The sequence below is a fragment of the Delphinus delphis genome, chromosome 7 (assembly GCF_949987515.2).
Source record: "Delphinus delphis chromosome 7, mDelDel1.2, whole genome shotgun sequence".
Lineage (NCBI taxonomy): Eukaryota > Metazoa > Chordata > Mammalia > Artiodactyla > Delphinidae > Delphinus > Delphinus delphis.
The window spans coordinates 7,875,802-7,898,734 of NC_082689.1; the positions used below are offsets into that span (position 1 = coordinate 7,875,802).

General features: G+C 38.2%; 1 protein-coding gene across 2 annotated transcripts in view; it reads right to left on the reverse strand.

Annotated features, from left to right (window-relative positions):
• Positions 1 to 22,933, reverse strand: part of DIS3L2 (DIS3 like 3'-5' exoribonuclease 2) — a 373,782-nt gene that overhangs the window by 171,942 nt on the left and 178,907 nt on the right. For both annotated transcript variants that reach the window (XM_060015926.1, XM_060015927.2), the window contains one exon: positions 16,945 to 17,118. In XM_060015926.1, the coding sequence (XP_059871909.1) occupies positions 16,945 to 17,118 (174 nt within the window). The remainder of the gene's footprint in view (positions 1 to 16,944; positions 17,119 to 22,933) is intronic.

The window sequence follows — 22,933 nt, forward strand, 5'->3', positions numbered from 1 at the left end:
CACACAGGAGGAGTGTGCTTTTCTTTACAGGGGTAGGCTCAGCTTATTGAATCTGTGGGCTTGTCTTTGGCCAAACTTGGCAAGTTATCAACCATCACTTCTTTGACTACTTTTCCAGTCTCATTCACTCTCTCATTTTGGGAATCCAGTGATACAAATGTTAGCTCTTTTATTATTATCCCATAAGTCCTTGTTGCTCAGGCTAGGTAATTCTGTTAGCCTGTCTTCACGTTCACTAATTCTATCCTGTCATCTCTGATCTACTATTGAGCTCTGGATAGTTTTCTCTTTTGATGAGGGTATTTTTCACTTCAATATTTTCCATTTGGTTCTCTTTTTAGAATTTCTATTTCTTTGCTGAGATTTTCTATTTTTTCATGTTTTAAGAGAATTTATAATTATTTGTTAAAGCACTTTCATAAAGACTGCTTTAAAATCCTTGTCAAATAATCACAGCATCTGATTCATCTTTTGGTTTTGATATCAACTATCTTTTCTTATTCATATTGTGATTTTCCCGGTTCTTGTTCTGATGAGTGATTTTCAGCTGTATCCTAGACATTCTGGATATTACATTATGGGACTCTGGGTCCTATTTAATCTTTTTTAGTGAGCAGTCCCCTACAGTGGTGTCATACTAGGGCCAGGTGTGCATGTTCAGCTTCCCGCAGGGCCCTGTTGCTATCTGCCCAGCAAAAGTGAAGCACTGACTCAAAATGCCTCACTGCAGATGGTAGGTAGCCATTCAGCTCTCCTTTCAGCCCTGCTGACATCTTCGCATGAAAGATGGGCACCAGTTCACACTGTCTCACTGCCTCCAAGTATGGGTATAAGCTTAGCTCCCCATTAGGCCCCACTGCCACCAGGAAGAGGGAAAGCTAAAGTCCGATATATACTGCTTTGTCACTACAGCTTGGGAGCAGAAGTTCAAATCCCTGCTGACACTAGGAGAGGAACGTAGGTGAGTGCCAACTATCCCTCTCCTACCACTTTGTTTATGCTGGTAGAAGGCAAAGGCTCAGCTGGCACTGGGTTCCACTGACACCAGGGGGGATGTTGTGGTGATCAGTCCTGACTCATCAAGTCTCTTTGCTGCCAGGCAGGAATGGAGGCTCATCTCACCACTGGAACCTGCTGGTACTACTCTCAAGGGACAACTGGAAATACCTACTTTTGCTGGACAAGGGATAGATCAGCTCTACTCTCAATTCTTTTTTTTTTTTTTTTTTTTTTTTTTTTTGCGGTACGCAGGCCTCTCACTGTTGTGGCCTCTCCCGTTGTGGAGCACAGGCTCCAGACATGCAGGGTCAGTGGCCATGGCTCACGGGCCTAGCCGCTCCGCGGCATGTGGGATCTTCCCGGACTGGGGCACAAACCCATGTCCCCTGCATCGGCAGGCGGACTCTCAACCACTGCGCCACCAGGGAAGCCCTCTACTCTCAATTCTTCCAATACTACCCATGCAGAGGAAACACAACCTGCTTCCACTGGATGGGAAAGAGGGTCAGCTCCCTGCTTGGCCCCAGTGACGCTATCACAGTAGGGAAACTGGAGCATGCCTGCTTCCACTGAGAAGGGGAAGGAGGGACAGTTCCTTACTTAGTTCCACTGACACTACTCTGGCAGGGTAATTAGGGCACCACCAACTGCTTCTCCTGTGCAGGGGATGGAAGATTAGCTCCCTGCTCAGGTCTGCAGACACCTCCCAAAGTAGGAATCAGAGTGTCACCTGCATGTGGCAGACACAATGGAAGATTAAGTCACTGCATGGCTCCACAGACATTACCAAGTGGGGGAATTGGAGCATTGCTGAGTGATTTTATGAGATAGGATGGGGCGAAGGGATGTAGAATATTAATGTGTTGCTCAGCCCAACAGAAACTATGGGGGGGGGTGTGTGTGTGTGTGTCTTTTCCATTGGTGTTTGGCTGGAGTACGGTGAGCATTGCTAAAAAGGTTTTCTGTTGATAGACACGCTTTTCTTGTTCTTTTGGCTAGAGGAGAAAGGTTTCTGTTGGGGGTTATTTTTCCTGTGCTTTTTGGCCATTCCAGGTTGGTAATTTCTACAGTACCCTATCTAGGATATGTAGGAGACAATAAGAAAACCAGGGCATCACTGGCATGCTATTCCTCAAGTCCTGAGACCCCTAGGCAACCCACCTTCTTTTCCCCCCCTTTCAGAATCTTCCTATGCTTGTTTGTTGTGCTATGTCCATGTTTTTAGTTATAAGAGGAGGGGCCAGGAAGGATGGGTATATGCCATCTTTGTCAGAAACAGAAGTTGTGCCTCATTTTATTATAGTAATTTTAACATTTCATTTAGTGTGAAAATTAGGTAGGAAAATATCTTAAACAGCAACTTCTTTGAAGGCGCTGGACTGTGTTTTATCTATATTCTTTTTCCCAGGAATATCAAAAAGAAACAGGAATGAATCCTACCCTTGCTTAAAAACACATTATACTGAATAAATTAACACATATTCTGCAAACTTCTAAATAAAACCTTCTTTGTCTTTTTCTCCCTTCTTTTATCCTATACATATTTATTTACATATATGATTTATTATATACCACATACTGAGTTAGCTTCTAGAAACAGAAAGGCAAGTAAGACCTAGCTCTTGTTCTTGAGGACTCTGCTATCCATCAGGAAGAGAGAGTCACATACAGGTAAGTTAGAAATATAGTATGGCAAGTGCTATAATATAGGTATGAACAAATGGTCAAGGGAAAGAAGAGTGGGGCATGACTAATTTTTCCACAGTGAGATGGCAAAAGCTTCACAGTAGTTAAGATGGGCCCTTGAAAAATGGATGAAATGCAGAAAAATGGATGAAATGCAGTAAAGGGCAAGAAACAGAACTATCATAGAGTAAAATCGTTTGGGGAAAGATGAAGGGTTAAGTGTAGAACAAGATACTGCATAGAAAGCTAAGAAATTTATTCCCCTCCTTTCCTATTATCAATAAAGTTGATAATTTCACTGCACTGATGTGAGTGTCAAGCTACCCAACATTTCTAAATCTTAAGAATGATTTGCCCATACAATTATTACTTCTCATGGCTCTTATTTTCAAATTCTATCTTTCTTTCTCCTCTCTCTGTTATGTTCAGCAGGGGCTTGTTTCTTTCCTAAAACTTTTTGCTGGAAGTTGTCTTCTTTTAGCTCCAACCCTGGCATTAAAAAATGAAGAGACTTTAGAGTGACATCGGGGACTGGCAGAGTATGGACCTCTGAAAAGCCACCACTCCATACAAGCATTAATAACATTGGTAAAATTGTTAAAATCAACCTTTTCATAATTCTGAAATTAACCAAAGGCTTGTAAAAATCTGATGTACATTTATTCAAGAGAAATAGATGAATTTCAATTAGAACAGTGAGCTTTGTAAGGTTTTTACTTGCTTTATTCCCATGTCCCAGCTCTGAAGTAGCCTTGAAAGCCAACAGCTTTCTAATTATGGTGAAAACTGGCAGCCCAGCAGCCACTGGCGGGGCAGAACAGATCTAGAAGCTCACCAAAATCTTCATTCCCGTCTTTATGGGAGCTGTCTGGCAGCTCCCTGAAAAGCCCCATTCACATTACTTTGATCTGACTCACACCTTGCTCTTGTGCAAAAAGCCTTATATCCCCAGGGATATTTGTCAAAAACAATCAGCAGCAATTATTTAATATCACAGGTTTCTGAGGCAGTGGTAACAGATGGAAAATTAGAAGCTAATCAAAAACGTTGAAAGTTAAAGCTGGGGGATAAGGTGTCCACAGAGGTCTTTGCAAAGGCCTGACACATTCCTGGGGGTCGAGACAGCCACACACATGCATAAGGCTGTGCACATGCCCAAAAGAGACCAGGTAAGGCCTTAAGTTCTCACCTCTGGCTGACCCTGAGGCTCTGCACAGCAGGAAGTGAAGACTTCCAGGAAGTAGAGCTGTAAAGTGTGTGTCTGAGCATTGAAGGTATGCCCCAATACATGCACAGAGGCTCTCAGTAAAGGCTGGGAGACTAGTGGTTCCAAGCATATGAGAAAATCTCTGTTCACTCATTAACTGACCACTAAGCTAGCAGAGCAGAAACTTCCATGACTTCACACAACAAAGAATATAGAGGCAATAGAATTAGTTCAGTGATGTCACAAAGGGAAAACAGTGACAATAACAAATCTTAGGGAGGTAGGGAAGGTGATCTGATTTTCAGAGTTTCCACATTATTTAAAATGCAAGAGATATAGGTATAGCTTTATGATATAGATATATCATGCAAACAGTAATAAAAAGAAGAGTGGGAGTAGCTAAACTAATAGCAAAATAGACTTCAAGACAAAAAGGACACTTTATAAATAGGATCAATCCGTCTGGAAGATCTAACAATTATAAACATATATGCACCTAACAACAAATATATGAAGCAAAAACTGGCCAAACTGAAGGGAGAAATAAACGATTCAACTGTAATAGTTGGAGACTTCAATGCCCAACTTTCAATAACAGAGAAAACAATTATCTGGAAGATCAAAAGGAAACAGAAGACTTGAACGATACTATCAACCTTCTAAATTTAAAAGATATCTTTACAACAGCCCATCTAACAACAGCTGAATGCATATTCTTTTCAAGTGTACATGGAACATTCTCCAGGCCATAAAACAAGTTTCCATAAATTTCAAAAGGCTGAAATCACACAAAGTATATTCTCCAACCAAAATGGAATTAAATTCAAAATGAATAACAAAAAGAAACCTGGAAAATTCACAAATTTATGGAAATTAAATATCACAGTCCTAAACAACCAACGGGTCAAAGAAGAAATCACAAGAGAAATAAATAAATATTTTTAGATACATGAAGAAAACACAACTTACCAAAATGTATGAGATGCAACCAAAGCAATGCTTAGAGGTAAATTTATACTTGTAAATACCTATACAAAAAAGTTAAAAGAGCTGAATTCAGTTAACATAAACTTCCACCTTAAAAAATTAGCAAAAGAAGAGCAAACTAAACTCAAGCAAGCAAGAAAGGAAAGAAAAAAGCCTAGAGCAGAAATAAATCAGAGAAGAGATAAACAAAGAGAAAATAAACAAACCCAAAAGTTGATTATATGAAAAGATCAGCAAAGTTGACAAACTTTTAGGTAGGTGGACCAAGAAAAAAAGGGAGAAAATTCAAATTACTAAACTCACAAAAGAAAGAGAATACAGTACTACTAACCTTACTGAAATAAAATGAATTATAAGTGAATACTATGAACAGTTGAATGCCAAAAAACTAGAGAACCAAGATAAAAAGGACAAATTTATAGGAAGATACAAACTACTGGGACTGATTTAAGAAGAAGTAGAAAAGTTCAATAGACCTATAACAAGTAAAGAGATTGAATTAATTTTTAAAAAACAGAAAAACAAAAGCCAAAAAACCAAAAACTTCCCATAAAGAAAAGCACAGAGCAAGATGGCTTCACTGGTAAATTCTACCCAACATTTAAAGAGGAATTAACACCAATTCTTCACAAACTCTTCTAAAACTCATTCTATGGGACCAGTATCATCCTCAAACAAAAACCAGACAAAGATATCAAAAGGAAACTACAAACCATGATCCCTTAGAAATACAGATGCAAAAATCCTCAAAAGAACACTAGCAAGCAAAATCTAGCAACATAAAAAGGATCCCACATCTTTTTGTTTGTTTGTTTTTTTGCAGTACGCAGGCCTCTCACTGTTGTGGCCTCTCCCGTTGTGGAGCACAGGCTCCGGACGCGCAGGCTCAGTGGCCATGGCTCAAGGGCCCAGCTGCTCCACGGCATGTGGGATCTTCCCAGACTGGGGCACGAACCCATGTCCCCTGCATTGGCAGGCAGACTCTCAACCACTGCGCCACCAGGGAAGCCCAGGATCCCACATCATAATCAAGAATGCAAGGTTGTGCACTGTTGGTGGGAATGTAAATTGATACAGCCACTATGGAGAACAGTATGGAGGTTCCTTAAAAAACTAAAAATAGAACTACCGTATGACCCACTACTAGTAGGTAGCAATCTCACTACTGGGCATATACCCTGAGAAAACCATAATTCAAAAAGAGTCATGTACCACAATGTTCGTTGCAGCTCTATTTACAATAGCCAGGACATGGAAGCAACCTAAGTGTCCATCGACAGATGAATGGATAAAGAAGATGTGGCACATATATACAGTGGAATATTACTCAGCCATAAAAAGAAATGAAATTGAGTTATTTGTAGTGAGGTGGATGGACCCAGAGACTGTCATACAGAGTGAGGTAAGTCAGAGAGAGAAAAACAAATACTGTATGCTAACACATATATATGGAATCTAAAAAAAAAAAAAAAAAAAAGGTTCTGAAGAACCTAGGGGCAGGACAGGAATAAAGACGCAGATGTAGAGAATGGACTTGAGGATATGGGGAGGGGGAAGGGTAAGCTGTGACAAAGTGAGAGTGGCATGGACATATATACACTACCAAATGTAAAATAGATAGCTAGTGGGAAGCAGCTGCATAGCACAGGGAGATCAGCTCGGTGCTCTGTGACCACCTAGAAGGGTGGGATAGGGAGGGTTGGGAGGGAGATGCAAGAGGGAGGAGATATGGGAATATATGTTTATGTATAGCCGATTCACCTTGTTATACAGCAGAAACTAACACACCATTGTAAAGCAATTATACTCCAATAAAGATGTTAAAAAAAAAAGAATGCAAGGTAGGTTCAACATGTAAAAGTCAATTAAATATATTAATAAAGGACAAAAATCACAGACACAGTAAAATCACTCAACAAAATCCAACAGCATTCATGAGAAAAGCACTCAATAAACTAGGAACAGAAGGAACTGCCTTCACCAAAACCCCCCAAGCTCACATTATAATTAATGTGGTGAAGACTGAATGGTTTCCCCCTAAGATCAAGAACAAGTCAAGGAAGTCCACTGCTGCCACTTTTATTCAAGATTGTACTGGAAATTCTAGCCAGAGCAACTGAGTAAGAAAAAGAAATAAAAGTCATCCAGATTGGAAAGGAAGGTGTAAAACTGTACCTATTTGCAGATGACATGATCTTCTAAATATGAAAAATCCTAAGGTATCTACAAAAAACTATTAGAGCTAAAAAATGAGTTCTGTAAGGTTGCAGGTTACATGATTTTTATAGAAATATCATTTTATTTCTATACATTAGCAATTAAGAATCTGAAAATAAAATTAAGAAAATTTCATTTGTGATAACATCAAAAAGAAAAAAACACAGGAATAAATTTAACAAAAGAAGTGTAAGCCTTATATACTTTTGAATACTTTTCAGTATGTAAAACATCATTGAAAGAAATTAAAGATTTAATAAAGGAAAAACTATCCCATGTTTATGGTTTGGAAGATTTAATGACAATACACCCCAAATTGATCTAAAGGTTAAACACAATCCCTATTTGAGGCTCCTTTTTCTTCTGGGGTGGCAGAAATTGATAAGCTGATCCTCATAATAATATGGAAATGCAAGGGACCCAGAATAGCCAAAAAACTTTGGGAGAAAAAATAGCAAAGTTGGAAGACTCACTCTTTCTAATTTCAAAATTTACCACAAAGTTACAGAAATCTAGACAGTGTGGTACTGGCATAAAGATAGACATATAGATCAATGGATCAGAATTCAGTGTCCAGAAATAAACATATACATCTATGGTCAACTGATTTTCAAAAAGTATGCCACGACAATTCAATAGGGAGAGAACCATCTTTTCAACATTAATGAAGGTGATGAGACAACTGCATATCCACATGCAAAATAATGAAGTTTGACACCTATACCACACCATATACAAAAATTAACTAAAAATGGATCATAAACATAAATGAAAGAGCTAAAACTGTAAAACTCTTGGAAGAAAACAAGTGCAAATCTTTGTGATTTTGGATTAGCCAATGGTTTCTTAGGTATGACACCAACAGCACCAGCAACCAAAGAAAAATAGATAAATTAGACTTCATCAAATTTAGAAACCTCTGTGTTTCAAAGAACAGCATCAAGAAAGTGAAAAGACAACCTACAAATGGGAGAAAATACTTACAAATCAAATATGTGATAAGAAACTGGTATCTAGAATATATAAACTATCAAGTCAATAATACAAAGACAATCCAGTTTTTAAATGCGCAAAGGATTTGAATAGACATTTCTCCAAAGAAGATACACAGATGGTCATATAAGCCCACGAAAACACATTAGAATCATTAGTCACTAGGAAAATGCAAATTGAAACCACAATGAGGGGGATGGGGAGATGAAAGGAAAAAAAAAAGGAATACATGAAGTAATGAATGCTAATTAACCTAATTGTGGTCATCATTTCACAATGTATATTTATATGAAACCATCACATTGTACACCTTAAATATATACAATTTTTGTCAACTATACCTTAATAAAGCTGAAAAAGATTTTTTAACAAACTGACAATGAGATACTACTTCACACCCATAAGGATGGCTATAATTACAAATACAGATAACAACTGCTGGTGAGACCATGGAACGTCATACACTGCTGGTAGGAATGTAAAATTGTGCAGTCACTTTGGAAAAACGTTTGACAGTTACTCAAAAGCTTAAATACAGACTGACTTCATGAACCAGCAATTCCCTTCCTAGGTATATACTCAAGAGAACTGAAAACATATGTCCACACAAAAACCTGTATACAAATATTCACAGCAGCATTATTTATAACAGTTAAAAAGTAGAAACACCCCAAATGTCCATCAACAAATGGGTAAATAAAATGTGGTATATCCATACAATGGAATACTGTTCAGCCGTAAAAAGGACTGAAGTCCTGATACATGCTACAGAAGCGGTCCCCAAGCTTTTTGGCACCAGGGACCGGTTTCGTGGAAAACAATTTTTCCACAGACGGGGGTGGGGGGCGGGGGTGTGGTTCAGGAGGTAATGAAAGCGATGGGGAGCGGCAGATGAAGTTTTGCTCACTCACCTGCCGCTCACCTCCTGCTGTGCGGCCCAGTGCCTAATAGGCCACAGACCGCTACTAGTCCGCAGCCCAGGGATTGGGGACTCCTGTGCTACAGCATGGGTGGACCTTGAAAACATTATGCCAAGTAAAAGAAGCCAGATACAAAAAGCCACTTATTATAGGAATCCATTTATATGAAATGTCCAGAATAGGAAAATTCATAGAGACAGAATGTAGATTAGTTGTTGCTAGGAGCTAGGGAGGAGAGGGAAGGGGAAGTGACTGCCAGTAAGTATAGGATTTCTTCTGGGGGGTGGTGAAAATGTTCTGGAATAGAGGTGATGGTTGCATAATTTTTAGACTGCCCAAGAAACTGCTGAATTGTACAGTAAGAGAGGTAAATTTTATTGCATTTGAATATCTCAATATAAAAAAGTGAAGAGACTTTGCCACTCTGACATTTAACTATCCCTAAATCTCACTAGTTTACTCCAAATCCTAGGCCACCCACACAAAAAATTTTTTTCTTATCATTACAGTATAATTTCCAAACAGATTTTATATATTTAGAATTGTAGAAATTAATCATCTTTCCTGTGCATTCATAGTTCCACAATGCTATAAAATTATTTCTGAGTACAAGTTCAAATACTGTCTCCTCTGTCAATAGGCATTTTTCCACCTGTTCAGATAAAATCTACTGATCTTTGACCATCTGTGTTCTCTAAGATTTACTGCTATTTATCAATATAAATTTTATGTTGACAAACTACTCAAGTACTTATAATTAAGAATATCCACAAATGGTCTACGTTCGGACCCATTAATCTTTGTTATTATCTATGAGTTTCTTGTATTTTCATAAACAGTGAGTTGGGATTTACATGAAGGGAATAACGTTGCCAGTAGTTTCAAATGACAATGACAACTTCCCCCATTTAATGCAGAACAATTTTTTTTTTTTTTTTTGCAGTACGTGGGCCTCTCACTGTTGTGGCCTCTCCCGTTACCACAGGCTCCGGACGCGCAGGCTCAGCAGCCATGGCTCACGGGCCCAGCCGCTCTGCAGCATGTGGGATCATCCCAGACCAGGGCATGAACCCGTGTCCCCTGCATCGGCAGGTGGACTCTCAACCACTGCGCCACCAGGGAAGCCCAATGCAGAACAATTTAATCTTGCTTCTCACCAGGCAAGGAAAGAAGGGGTTCCCTTGACAATGGAAGAGCTAAGATTGAAAGCGCTGTCCTTGAATTTCTTCTGTTGCCCACAGTGAGGCACCGTCAATATTTGTCAGATAAATGTGGAAGATAGTTACCAATGGAATACCATTTTCTTTCAAATCCAAGAAGTTTGCTCTGAATAATTCAGAAAAGGACATCTCAAACACAGTTATACACCATTAGAGCTAATACATTTTGAAATATTTAGTTTAGCAATTTCATAGTGTATTCTAAAGAATGCTAGTTCCGTGAGATGATCCACAAAAAAATGTAAGAAATCTATTAACCCACTGTTTTCCAAAAATGGGTGGCCACAGAATCCTTTTTCTCCACGGCACCTATTAAAATCCCAAAGAGCTTGTGACCTACCAACACCTTGTGGAAAATCCTAACTTGGTCAAATAATCCATTTTATAAAAGATGAAACTGCTCTCCCTCTCTGTCTCCCCAAATTTAACTGACCTGTCCAAGGTCACCCAGCCAGTCCCTAACTTCTAGTGCTCTTTCTACGCTGCCACACTCCCTAACCAGAGGAACCTTTTCTAAATGGCAATTTAATCAGATTGGACTTCCTCATAAACAGCAAGATTGGTCATTTAATGTTAGTTATGTTTGAAAGCTTTCCCACAAAAGCGTTGACCTGAAAGAGCTTAGTATTATATGTCTCTCCTTTCAAGTTGCTATTTCAAGGTTGGTTTTACCTGGAGTGAGAGGAAATTTCTGTCTGTCTAGAACAGTTCAATCTTGAAGATACTTCAGTATTTCTCGCCACAGCACCCTTTCTGTGCTCGGTATTTTTAGCTCATTGTTTTCTGTTTTGGCAGCCGAGAAGCTGCAGTTTGTAATTTTACCTCCAGCTTCATATTTCTTCTTAAAAGTGAATACAGTGTCCTGTTTATAATAATAAAATCACTAGTTGGCAGAATGACATTAAATGGAAAAAAAAAAAAAAGCTATTGGAAAATTTAGAGCAAGCAATTTTATATGCCAAGTTTCACATTTGTAATGGTCCGGTGGAGGTCACTGGGCTTCCTTTTTATTGAGGGAATAGTAAAGAAATAGATATCTACAAGTTCTCCTGTGAAAAACTATAGGAACCGCCTCCCCTTCAAGGAAGCTCATAGTTTTACTGAAAACTGACACGATCCAAACTTCCACAATACTACTAAAATATAAAAATCAGTTTAGGGTGGTATTTTCCCCCTCTAATAATTTAGGTTTTCATTTTCCACTTTAATTGAGCTTTTAAGTTTTGTTTCCAGTTTAATAACAAAGGAAACAAAACAATATGAATGAAATTGAAAATAATTGGAGCCAGTCTCAGAAATAACCTTGGGGTTTCTTGGACTTCTGGTGCAACCCCCTTTAAGCAGTGTTCTTGGATATATTCTCTTCCTGACCCCCAAAGGCTTGCAGTATCGGCGCTGCATTTTTTTTTTTTTTTTTAAACCTCAGATGCCCTGCTAAGGAGAACTGCAGGGTAGGCCATGCAAGCAGCAATTCTCCAGAGACGGAGCCGAAGGTCCAGAAAAATAGTACTCCCAATCAGAAGGGCCAGATTGTTGCCCCTAGGAGTTCACACTAGCCTTACTTCTTGAAAACTGCTAACCAACTATTTTTCTTTTCAAAATAAACACTATTTCTCTCAACTTCAGTTCGCAAAATATTACCCCAATTCCACTGGACTAAAAAAATGGAATTTTACTGACATAATTGGATTATGAGGTTTAAAGATTGATGGAACTTTTTTGTGTTCCAAATATAATCGTTCAAATACCAAACCTAAACGGGTATGTAGAAGTCCTTACGTAGCTAGAGCCAGGGTAACACTGTAGGCTCCACGGCAGGGTGGCCCAGCAGAGGGGGTCAAGAAGCTATCAAAACCATTGGAGTTGTGAGAGCCCTGTTACAGCGGGATTTGGGAGTCTTAGGGGAACATACCACCCTTTCTGCAGCCACAGCCTATCGCTGAACTGAGAACTACTTCAGTCACTCTAGTTCCCCCTATGCCTGCGCATTTCTCAGATCTCAGCTCAGGCACCAAGGACGCTGCCAGTTTGTCCATATGAATGTTACAGCGCCTGCCATCCTCTGCTGTAATTTATCTGAGTATAAATCTGCCTCCCTGAGGAACAGTAAAGTCATGAAGAACAAGGGCTGGGCCTTACTTGTCTTTGTATTTCCAGTGACTAACTGAGCACTCGGCATATATTATATATACACATATATATTCTACAGAGATACATAAATAATATATGTAATTAAATGTATATAGGAGAGAAGGGAGGAAAAGGAAAAAAGTTTTATTTAGGAGTTCCCAGAATACATATTATTTATTCATAGCATATGTTTTTTAGTGTGTGTTAGGACTCATTTCTAGTTCTTTTGACAGTCCTAGAAAAAGTAATATTGATAAAACCTCTTTGAAGGCACTGGACCTCTGAGCAGAAGAAATCACAGTATTACAAACTCTTGTACCAAGTATCTCTCTCCTCCATTACAATTCCATATTTGACTATTGCTTAAAACATTTGATTCACGCTCCTCTGCTATAAGACTGAGCGTTCCGCAAGAACCGAGACCACATCTACTTTTGTTCATTGGTGAATTTCTACTGCCCATGGATGGTGTTCCATAAATTTGTGGATTGAAAAATGAAATCAATCTATTAAAAGACCAGTCAAAGAGAAGGAAAAGGTAATCAGCTCCAAACACTCCAGCATACTAAGTACTTCTCTATTTTTTATTGTAAAAAGAAATTAACCGTGACTACATAAATACATGAATTAATGCTGGCACCCTCACAAGGTATGTGGATCAGGTGGTAAGTGAGGTGTACCTCAAGTGAGAAGAGAGTCGGTGTTCCAGAACACAAAAGGCAATGAACGATACTGGCACTTCTGTTGGTTCCTATACTTTCAGCCAACTGTGAACAATAGGTATTTACACATGTCCAGTACCATGGATTTATGAAAATTATCTAGTTTTAGCTAAATTAATCCTTACAAAATAGGCAAGTGGCTAAAAAAGATTATTGCAAAGATCCACAGATTGAAGGTAATATTGAACTAATAATAGTAATACCACTAATAACATGAAAATAGCAAAGCTGACATTTCTTGTGCTCCTAACATGAATTCATCCGCCACACTATGATTTCAAAACAATGACTGTCAATCATATGGTCCATAGCAGATACTTAGAAAAAAATAAACACACTTAATCTGTCCCTTCAAGGTAAAAGTGATGTTTTAACAACGATTAAAAAAAAAGAAAAAAAAAGTTATTGCTTTTTGAAAGCAAAATAAAACAAGAAACTCAAGTTTTTAATATAAAATTCTAAAAATGGATGTTTTGAAATGTTTCCATTGTTATACAATTTGGGGACCTAAAATGACCTAATCTTAAAAACTACAAAACTTTTCATATCTATACACTTAAATTTTCTAACGGAATTTTATTACCAGTTTTTAAAGATGCCAACTGAAGAATAATCGAAGATTATGAAATCATTTTAAAAAATCTAAAAATGCAACACCTTTCAATTAGTCCACAAGAACTGACTGACATCATGAAAGATGGAAGTTTATTAGCTGGATTTCAAAATGAATCTGAATATAATCAGTGAACAGGGTTAAAAAATAAGTATTATGATTTAGTAAGTTGAGCTCACTTCTTCCTAAGATATGATATCTTTTTCAGTTATGATAACCATTAAAACCAAAACTAAGTATCAAAATATACAAAACTTACAACCGGACCTCTGTATTTCCACACTGCAAGTTGTTAAAGCAAAATAAAAAAATAAAGAATATTCAATCACATTGCTTTCACCAAAAGTAGGATTAACAATATGAACAGTTTTCTATACCTTCTTAAAGTAAAATAAAAATATATTAAAATGTATTTCTTTCTCATTTTTCCACTTTTATGTGTGTTAATAGCGTATATAATAAGTTAGTAAAGTAGTAAGTACACTTGTAATTTTAAAATAAAGGCACATATGTTACAGGGAATGCATGTTCAACAAAGTTTAGAGATTACTACTTTAGGCATCAGGAAGCAGTTGAAAGATTTTAAGCCAAAGGAGTAAAAAAAAAAAAAAAAAGAAAAGAAAAAAGAATACGATTTGAATTTTAGAGAAATAATTCTAGAGGATAATAGGCAGGTAAAAAGTTTCTGGAAGTTAAAGTGATTAAAAATAAAAAATCGCTGTTACTGTGCTAATAGCAGAGAGCATCCCACAAGCTCCCTGTATCTTTGGATCCTCTTGCAGGACACATAGGTATATTTTAACAGAAGACGTCTGCAGAGCAAGACCTCCTAGTCTGTGGTCTAACTCAGAAGGCAATGGGGGCCAAAGAAAAAGGCAAGGCGGGGCCATGAGAGGGGAACTGAGCGACACTGGCTTCTAGGACTATTGGCATGCCTTATTATTATTCATCTGCAGGCTAGGAGTCAGGCTAGGAAAGGTTGAGCACCTCTCTCTTCTGATATTTCCATTTATAATTTTTTAAAGTTATAGAAGTTTATTTTTAAACAATTTGAATAACAGAGTAATTTATAAAATGAAACGTAAAATATTGCCTCCCTATCAGTGAAATGATAGGCACTTCACTGAAGTCCACACACGATAATCACTGTCGGCAGTTCAATGCATTTCCTTCCAGAACTTTTTTTTCTGCAAATATACTTTTATGTGTACATGTATATGTATGTACATACACATTTATATCGTTTTTATATTATTTGACTTTATAAAAAACTAGGCTCATATTCATACTGTTCTGAAACTTGCTTCTTTCACTTCGCAATATATGATGGCCATCCTTTTAGGAAGTCCACATGGAAATGGTTCCTTTTTTGCAGCTGCAGGGAATGTTATCTTATTGAGATGACATAGGTTATTTAACCATTCCTTTAATGATGGACATCAGCAGTGTCACTTTGATAATAAAGCAGCAATGAACATTCTTTACGTACATCCTAAAACACTTCTTTGAGGAGGATGGACTCCTGGAAATAGAGTTTTTAGGTGAAAGGGTAAGTAGGTTTAAAATGTTTTAATAGCTTTTAATAGCTACTGCAGAATAGCTATACTAACTGACATTTCAAACAATAAAATTCAGCCATCCATTCTAACTTTCTTTTCTTATTAAAAATTTTTAAATAGATTCCTAGATTTAGGAAAAGATCTCAGAAAACAAGTCCCTCAATTTATATCTGAGAAAATGAAGGTTCAGAGAGGGTAAGATTATGGACTCAAGATCTCAAAACCCCCGACAAGATGACTGACCAGGAGTTCTCTGAACAGTGGTTACTGCTGAAAGCCAGGAAGGCAACTTGAGTTAACTGACTTCAAATATAATGTGTGTTCCATCAGAGTTACTAACAAGCAGGAAAGGGAACTGTCAACTCCTTTTCCTTGCCTACCCGTGGCAAGAAAAGAAAAGACGTACATTTCTAAAAGATACAAAAGCAAGAGGGAGCCGGAAAGGAGGATTCTCAAACTAGGTGGAGTAATGGGCACCAAGAGCTTAAGGTATCATAAGTTCAGCTGCATGAAGTGCGCAAGTGTGGCGGAAAAGACTCTGACACGGGATGACCTTAGCAAAAAACCTTCCACGGCCTCAGTGGGTTGTATGAAAAGTTTCTTGGTTCTAAATATCTCCATGTGGCATCCAAAATGAATGCCAGTACTGAAACCAAATTCTGAAGAGAAATATCAGAAAAGAACTAACATCCCACAATGAAGAAACATCTTCAAAGAAGATGTTGTTAAAAAAATACCACAAAAGTCCTTTCCAACAAATTCCAGACCTAAAAGTAAAGCTTTAAAATGAAGCTCCAAGCACAGAAGTCTTGAATCCTTTGCTCTGTGCCTGAAGAGGCCCATTTAAAGGAAGGCATTTCTAACCAGATAACACTGTCTTTATTTGACCAGACCTATGGGGCATAGCAATGAGAAAAGAAGGTGGCAACTACACCTTTTGAAATTATAATAGCATGGTCTAGAAGAGAAGTCAGCACACTTCTTCTATAAAGGGCCAGAGAGCAAATATCTTAGGCTTTGCAGGCCATATGGCCTCTGTTGCAACTATTCAACTCTGCTCTTGTAGTGCAAAAAAATAGTCATAGACAATATATAACCAAATAAGCATGGCTGTGTTCCAATGCAACTTCATGAATGCTGAAATTTGAATTTTATATAATTTTCATGAAAAATTATTGTTTTGATTTTTTTCAACCATTTAAGAATATGAAAACCAGTCTTAGCTCACGGGCTGTACATAAACAGTCAGTGGGCTCGGTTTAGCTTGGAGGCCATCACTGGCCAACCTCCGGTACAGAGCACTTAGTTCCCAATTGTACGGAACTTGAATGTTGGTGGAAAGATGGGAATATCTGAGGCCAGCTCATAGGAGAGTTAAGTTAGAAGGCAGAAAGATAGAAACATGATGTGCTTTTTTTTTTTTTTTTGATTTGACACATTCATTTTTTGAAATGGTTACCAGAAGAAGGATACTTTTACATCCATCACCTCAGTTACCTTTTTCTCACACACACACACACACACACACACACACACACACACTGTATTTTATTTTTACAAGAGATAAATAAACTGACAGCAAGCATTGTAAATGGATGACCACAACAAAAGCAACAATGATTGCAGTTACCAAACACAAAACACACTCATACTAAGAAACATGATATTCTTTACGAGTTTCAGATATTTACCTTAAATCTCTTCTCTTGCTGAATTCCTCTGGTGGAATTGTCCAAGGCAGGTCTTGAGGGAGACATTCTAAAACTTCTGAAGAGAAATCAGAGAAATCCACTCCATACTCTGTTAGTATCCCTTCTGTTTCAGGCTCGATCTCACCAGCCTGCCCAAGACTCTTAGCCAGCTGCCTGTGGACAGGACAGACAGGAATAAGCATGTTAGTGAGTAATGAAACATAGGTGATCCATTTCCTCTCTAAAAATGAGGGTAGTAGGAAAGTCTTTGAAACCTCCTGCCCCTCCCCCAGAAGGAACACCATCATCAGTGAACGGGGAGGGGGGCAAGCAGAAGAGATGAGGATACTCTTGTCCTGCTAACGCCGTGACTACAGTATAATTTTACCTTTCCTCAGGAATTCTGACCTAGGGAGTAGGGCCAGACAGCCCTTCTTAGGACTGTGGAAGCTGTTATTCATGGAGAATTAAAAGCTTCTGTCAATTATTTCTCTTGTAAACACCTTTAGAGACAATTCTGATCAACCCAGTTTGCTGTTGAATCACTAGTCTCACAGCGCCTATGCCTTCCATCATGCTGACTAGATTAGAGCTCGTGTTTTGATTTCTTTCACAATTCTACTGATTTTTCCCTTAATGTTTTAAAATATTTTATCTGAACACAAAAGTAATATATGTTCACTCTAGAGAAGTTAGAAAAGAAAGAAATATACCAAGAAGAAAATTTAAATTATCTTTAATCCAGTCACCCAGCAAACGACCATTTGCATTTTAAGGTACTGGTCCATTAAAAGTAAGAGTGCATTTAATAGGACAGTCCTGATGCTATGAGTAGGATTCCATCTTTTAGAGGGCTGATCTCACTCTTTTATCTGTGGGACATCTACACATATATCAAAATTGATAATTCTCGATTCTTCTAAGTATTGGCATGCCACATACAGACCACAAGTCTAAAGTTAAGTGCTGAATACAGATAGTCAATAAGGAAACGTGACATAAGTCTCAAAACAGCCGCCTTTGTTGAGGGTGCTGGGGAGACCAGAGAAGGCTACCTCCTCCATTGTATAGGTCTACTTATCCACCAGCGTGATCCAGGAATCCACCCTCAGTAATTCCTGCAAGCAGTTTAGCTCTGGCATTAGGGTCTTCTCTGGGGTCATTCAATTTCTTTGAAGAAGATTCTGTTTCCTACATAAGGGTAGATGCCTGGCTACTAGAGTTCTTAGGTACACAGTGGTGGAGTGGGACTGGGGATGTGGTTGCCTTACATGCAGACTTTTAACAAATTCCCATTTTCAGCCTCACTACTGGAACATGGCAGTGGTGACAGAACGGCTGGCCCCATTTCTCATATGCCAGCCAAGAGAGACCAGCCCACTGTTGACACATACACCTGCCCACCAGCACAGGCTCAAGGCAGCCTGTAGGTTGACCTGTGGGCTCCAGGTGGCCTGTAGGCATTTCACGTACAATGGTGGCTCAGACCAGTGCCTTCTCCTCAAACGTAGGTGGTGATCTCCCAGAAAGCACATCAAAAAGCCAAAGATAGCAAAAATACATGGGAAAAAATAACAGAAAGCTATCTGGAAGATCCACAAATATATGAAAATTAACCAACCAATGGATTAAAGAGGAAGTAAAAAGAGAATTAGAAAATATTTTGACCTGAATAAAACACAACATAACAATGTTTGTGAGAAGCAGCTAAAGCAGTGCTTTGAGGGAAATTTACAGCATTAAATGCTCATATTAGAAAAGAAGAAATGTGTCAGTGACCTAAACTTCTACCTTAAAAAACTGAAAAAAGAAAAGCAAATTAGATCCCAGGTAAGCAGAAGGAAGGAAATAATAAAGAAATAAGAATCAATGAATAGAAAATGAAGAAACAATAAAGAAAACCAATAAAATCAAAAGCTGATTCTTTGAAAAGATAATAAAATAGGTAAGCTTCTGGTGAGGCTGATCAAGAAAAATAAGGAAGAAGTTACCAATATCAGGAATGAGAGAACATTTTTATAGATCCTATGAGTATTAAAAGAATAATAAGGGAATTATGAATGACTTTAGGCCAACAAATTCAACATTTGGATGAAATGGGTAAACTCCTTGAAAGACATATACTGCCTAAGACTCCTCAAGCAGATACCAATACCTAAATATTCCTTTATCTGCTAAAGAAACTGAATTCATAGTTTAAAATGTTCCCACAAAGAAAAATTCAGGCCCAGATGGTTTCACTGGAGAATGCTACTAAGTCTTCAAGGAAGAATTAATACTAATTCCATAGAAACTCTTTCAGAATGCAGAATAGGACAGAACACTTCCTAACTAGTTTTATGAAGCCAGCATTACCCTGATACCAAAATCACACAAAGGATTCATGAGCTCAATATCCCTCATGAAAAACAGACTTAAAATTCTTATGAAATATTAGCAAACAGAATTCAGCAATACGTAAAACGATAATACAACATTCAAGACCAAGTAATTCAAGATCTGTCTGACATTCAAAAATTAATCAATTTAATTCATCAATTAGCAAACAATGAAAAAACACATACAATTATCTCAATAGAAGCAAAAAAGCATTTAACAAAATTCAACATCTATTCATGATCAAAACACTCAGCAAATGAGTAATGAACAGGAAGGTCCTCAACTTAATAGTGAAAGACTAAATGCTCTCCTCCAGATCAGGAACACAAGGGTGTTCACTCTCACCAATAGTATTAAACATGGTATTGGAAGTCTTAGTGAGAACCATAAAGCAAGAAAAAGAAAGGAAAGGCATACAAATCAGAAATGAAGACTTCCACATTGCATGTAAGTGGACCAAAGGACTACAATTCCCATTACAGAAGCCTCCTACTTAATGCCTGGCATCTCTTTATAGAAGACACCTCTAACTCTACAAAAACTAGTACACTGTGAAACTAGTGTGAAAGCCAGCACGCTGTATGACTGTGGCCAAACTAATCCTGATAAAAGACTATGATTGAACTTCTTGTTCTTGGCTTTCCAGACTGGCCTTTGTTCCTACCCATAACTTTCTTAGGACATTCAAGACTCTTACTGTTTCTATGAGCCCTTCAGTACCCTTCTAAAAATTCCTTTTCCAACCACAGTTGGTTTCTCCTGTTTGCAACCAAGAATCTAGACAGTTAAAGACTCAGGTCTCATTAATTTTCAAAATGACAACATTATGACCTGTGTTCACTAGAATGCAGTTCCTGTTGAGGATTTGGGGAACCTGTTGTCACCTCTGAAGTCTGAAGGACATTTTGGAAATTAATATTTTGAAAATTAATGGGACCTGAGTTACCTCCAGCCCATCTAAACAATTATTCTCACAGGTTCCTGAGGTTCTATTCTCCATCTCCTAAAACTAATGGGTTTGTCTGGGTTCTTGGTTGTAAGCATGAGAAACTAACTCCAGACAGAAAAGTAATTTATTGGAAAGATACCAAAGAGATCACAGAAACAGTGAAAGACCTGGAGAACCTGAAAAGAGGGTAGAAACAAAAGAATTACATGCTCAACCTCTAAAGTCTTGATTCCAGGCTAAGGTGGAAATTCAGTGACCTCCTATGCATATCAAAAAATTATTTTGGGGGCTTCCCTGGTGGCGGAGTGGTTGAGAGGCTGCCTGCCGATGCAGGGGACACGGGTTCGTGCCCTGGTCCAGGAAGACCCCACATGCCGCGGAGCGGCTGGGCCCGTGAGCCATGCCCGCTGAGCCTGCGCGTCCGGAGGCTGTGCTCCGCAACCGGAGAGGCCACAACAGTGAGAGGCCCACGTACCACAAAAAAAAAAAAAAAAAAAAAATTATTTTGAATCTATTGCAGCTGCCAGGCTAAGACGGCAACAAAATAAATAAACAAAAATAAAAATCCGGCTTCCAGTGTCCTTGTCCCCACGCTGAGCCACAGCCACCCCCCGCTTCTGCAGGAGACCGACCAACATTAGCAGGTGTTCCAATGTGATGCTGAATAAGAATGTTGAGAGAAGACCCACCACCAGTCCCTCCCATCAGGAAGCTTGCACAAGCCTCTCAGATAGCCTCATCCACCAGGGGACAGATAGCAGAAGCAAGAAGTACTACAATTCTGCAGCCTGTGGAACGAAAACCATATTCACAGAAAGAAAGACAAAATGAAAAGGCAGACGACTATGTACCAGAGGAACGAACAAGATAAAACCCCAGAAAAACAACTAAATCAAGTGGAGATAGGCAACCTTCCAGAAAAAGAATTCATAATAATGACAGATATGATGATACAGGACCTTGGAAAAAGAATGGAGGCAAAGATCGAGAAGATGTAAGAAATGTTTAACAAAGACCTAGAAGAATTAAAGAAGAAACACCTAGGAGAATTAAAGAACAAACAGACATGAACAATACAGTAACTGAAATGAAAAATACACTAGAAGGAACCAATAGCAGAATAACTGAGGCAGAAGAACGGATAAGTGACCTGGAAGACAGAATGGTGGAATTCACTGCCACAGAACAGAAGAAAGAAAAAAGAATGAAAAGAAACGAAGACAGCCTAAGACACCTCTGGGACAACATTAAACACATTCACATTACAGGGATCCCAGAAGGAGAAGAGAGAGAGAAAGGACCTGAGAAAATATCTGAAGAGATTATAGTTGAAAACTTCCCTAACATGGGAAAGGAAAGAGCCACCCAAGTCCAGGAAGCACAGAGAGTTGCAGACAGGATAAACCGAAGGAGAAACACGCTGAGACACATAGTAATCAAACTGACAAAAATTAAAGACAAAGAAAAATTACTGAAAGCAACAAGGGAAAAACTACAAATAACATACAAGGGAACTCCCATAAGGTTAACAGCAGATTTCTCAGCAGAAACTCTTCAGGCCAGAAGGGAGTGGCATGATATATTTAAAATGATGAAAGGGAAGAACCTACAACCAAGATTACTCTACCTGGCAAGGACCTCATTCAGATTCGATGGAGAAATCAAAATCTTTACAGACAAGCAAAAGCTAAGAGAATTCAACACCACCAAACCAGCTTTACAACAAATGCTAAAGGAACATCTCTAAGTGGGAAACACAAGAGAAGTAAAGGACCTACAAAATAAACCCATAACAATTAAGAAAATGGTAACAGGAACATATATATCAATAATTACCTTAAACGTGAATGGATTAAGTGCTCCAGTCAAAAGACACAGGCTCACTGAATGGATACAAAAATAAGACCCATATATATGCTGTCTACAGGAGACCCACTTTAGACCTAGGGACACATACAGACTGAAAGCGAGGGGATGGAAAAACATATTACATGCAAATGGAAATCAAAAGAAAGCTGGAGTAGCAATCCTCATATCAGATAAAATAGACTTTAAAACAAAGACTGTTACAAGAGACAAGGAAGGACACTACATAATGATCAAGGGATCAATCCAAGAAGAAGATATAACAATTATAAATATATATGCACCCAACATAGGAGCACCTCAATACATAAGGCAACTGCTAACAGCTATAAAAGAGAAAACTGACAGTAACACAAGAATAGTGGGGGACTTTAGCATCTCCCTTACACCAATGGACAGATCATCCAAACAGAAAATTAATAAGGAAACACAAGCTTTAAATGACACAATAGACCAGATAGATTTAATTGATATTTATAGGACATTCCATACCAAAACAGCAGATTACACTTTCTTCTCAAGTGCTCATGGAACATTCTACAGGATAGATCACTACTTGGGTCACAAATCAAGCCTCATGAAATTTAAGAAAATTGAAATCATATCAAGCATCTTTTCTGACCACAATGCTATGAGATTAGAAATCAATTACAGGGGGAAAAAAACGTAAAAAACACAAACACATGGAGGCTAAACAACAGGTTACTAAATAACCAAGAGATCACTGAGGAAATCAAAAACTACCTAGAGACAAATGACAATGAAAACACGATGATCCAAAACCTATGGGATACA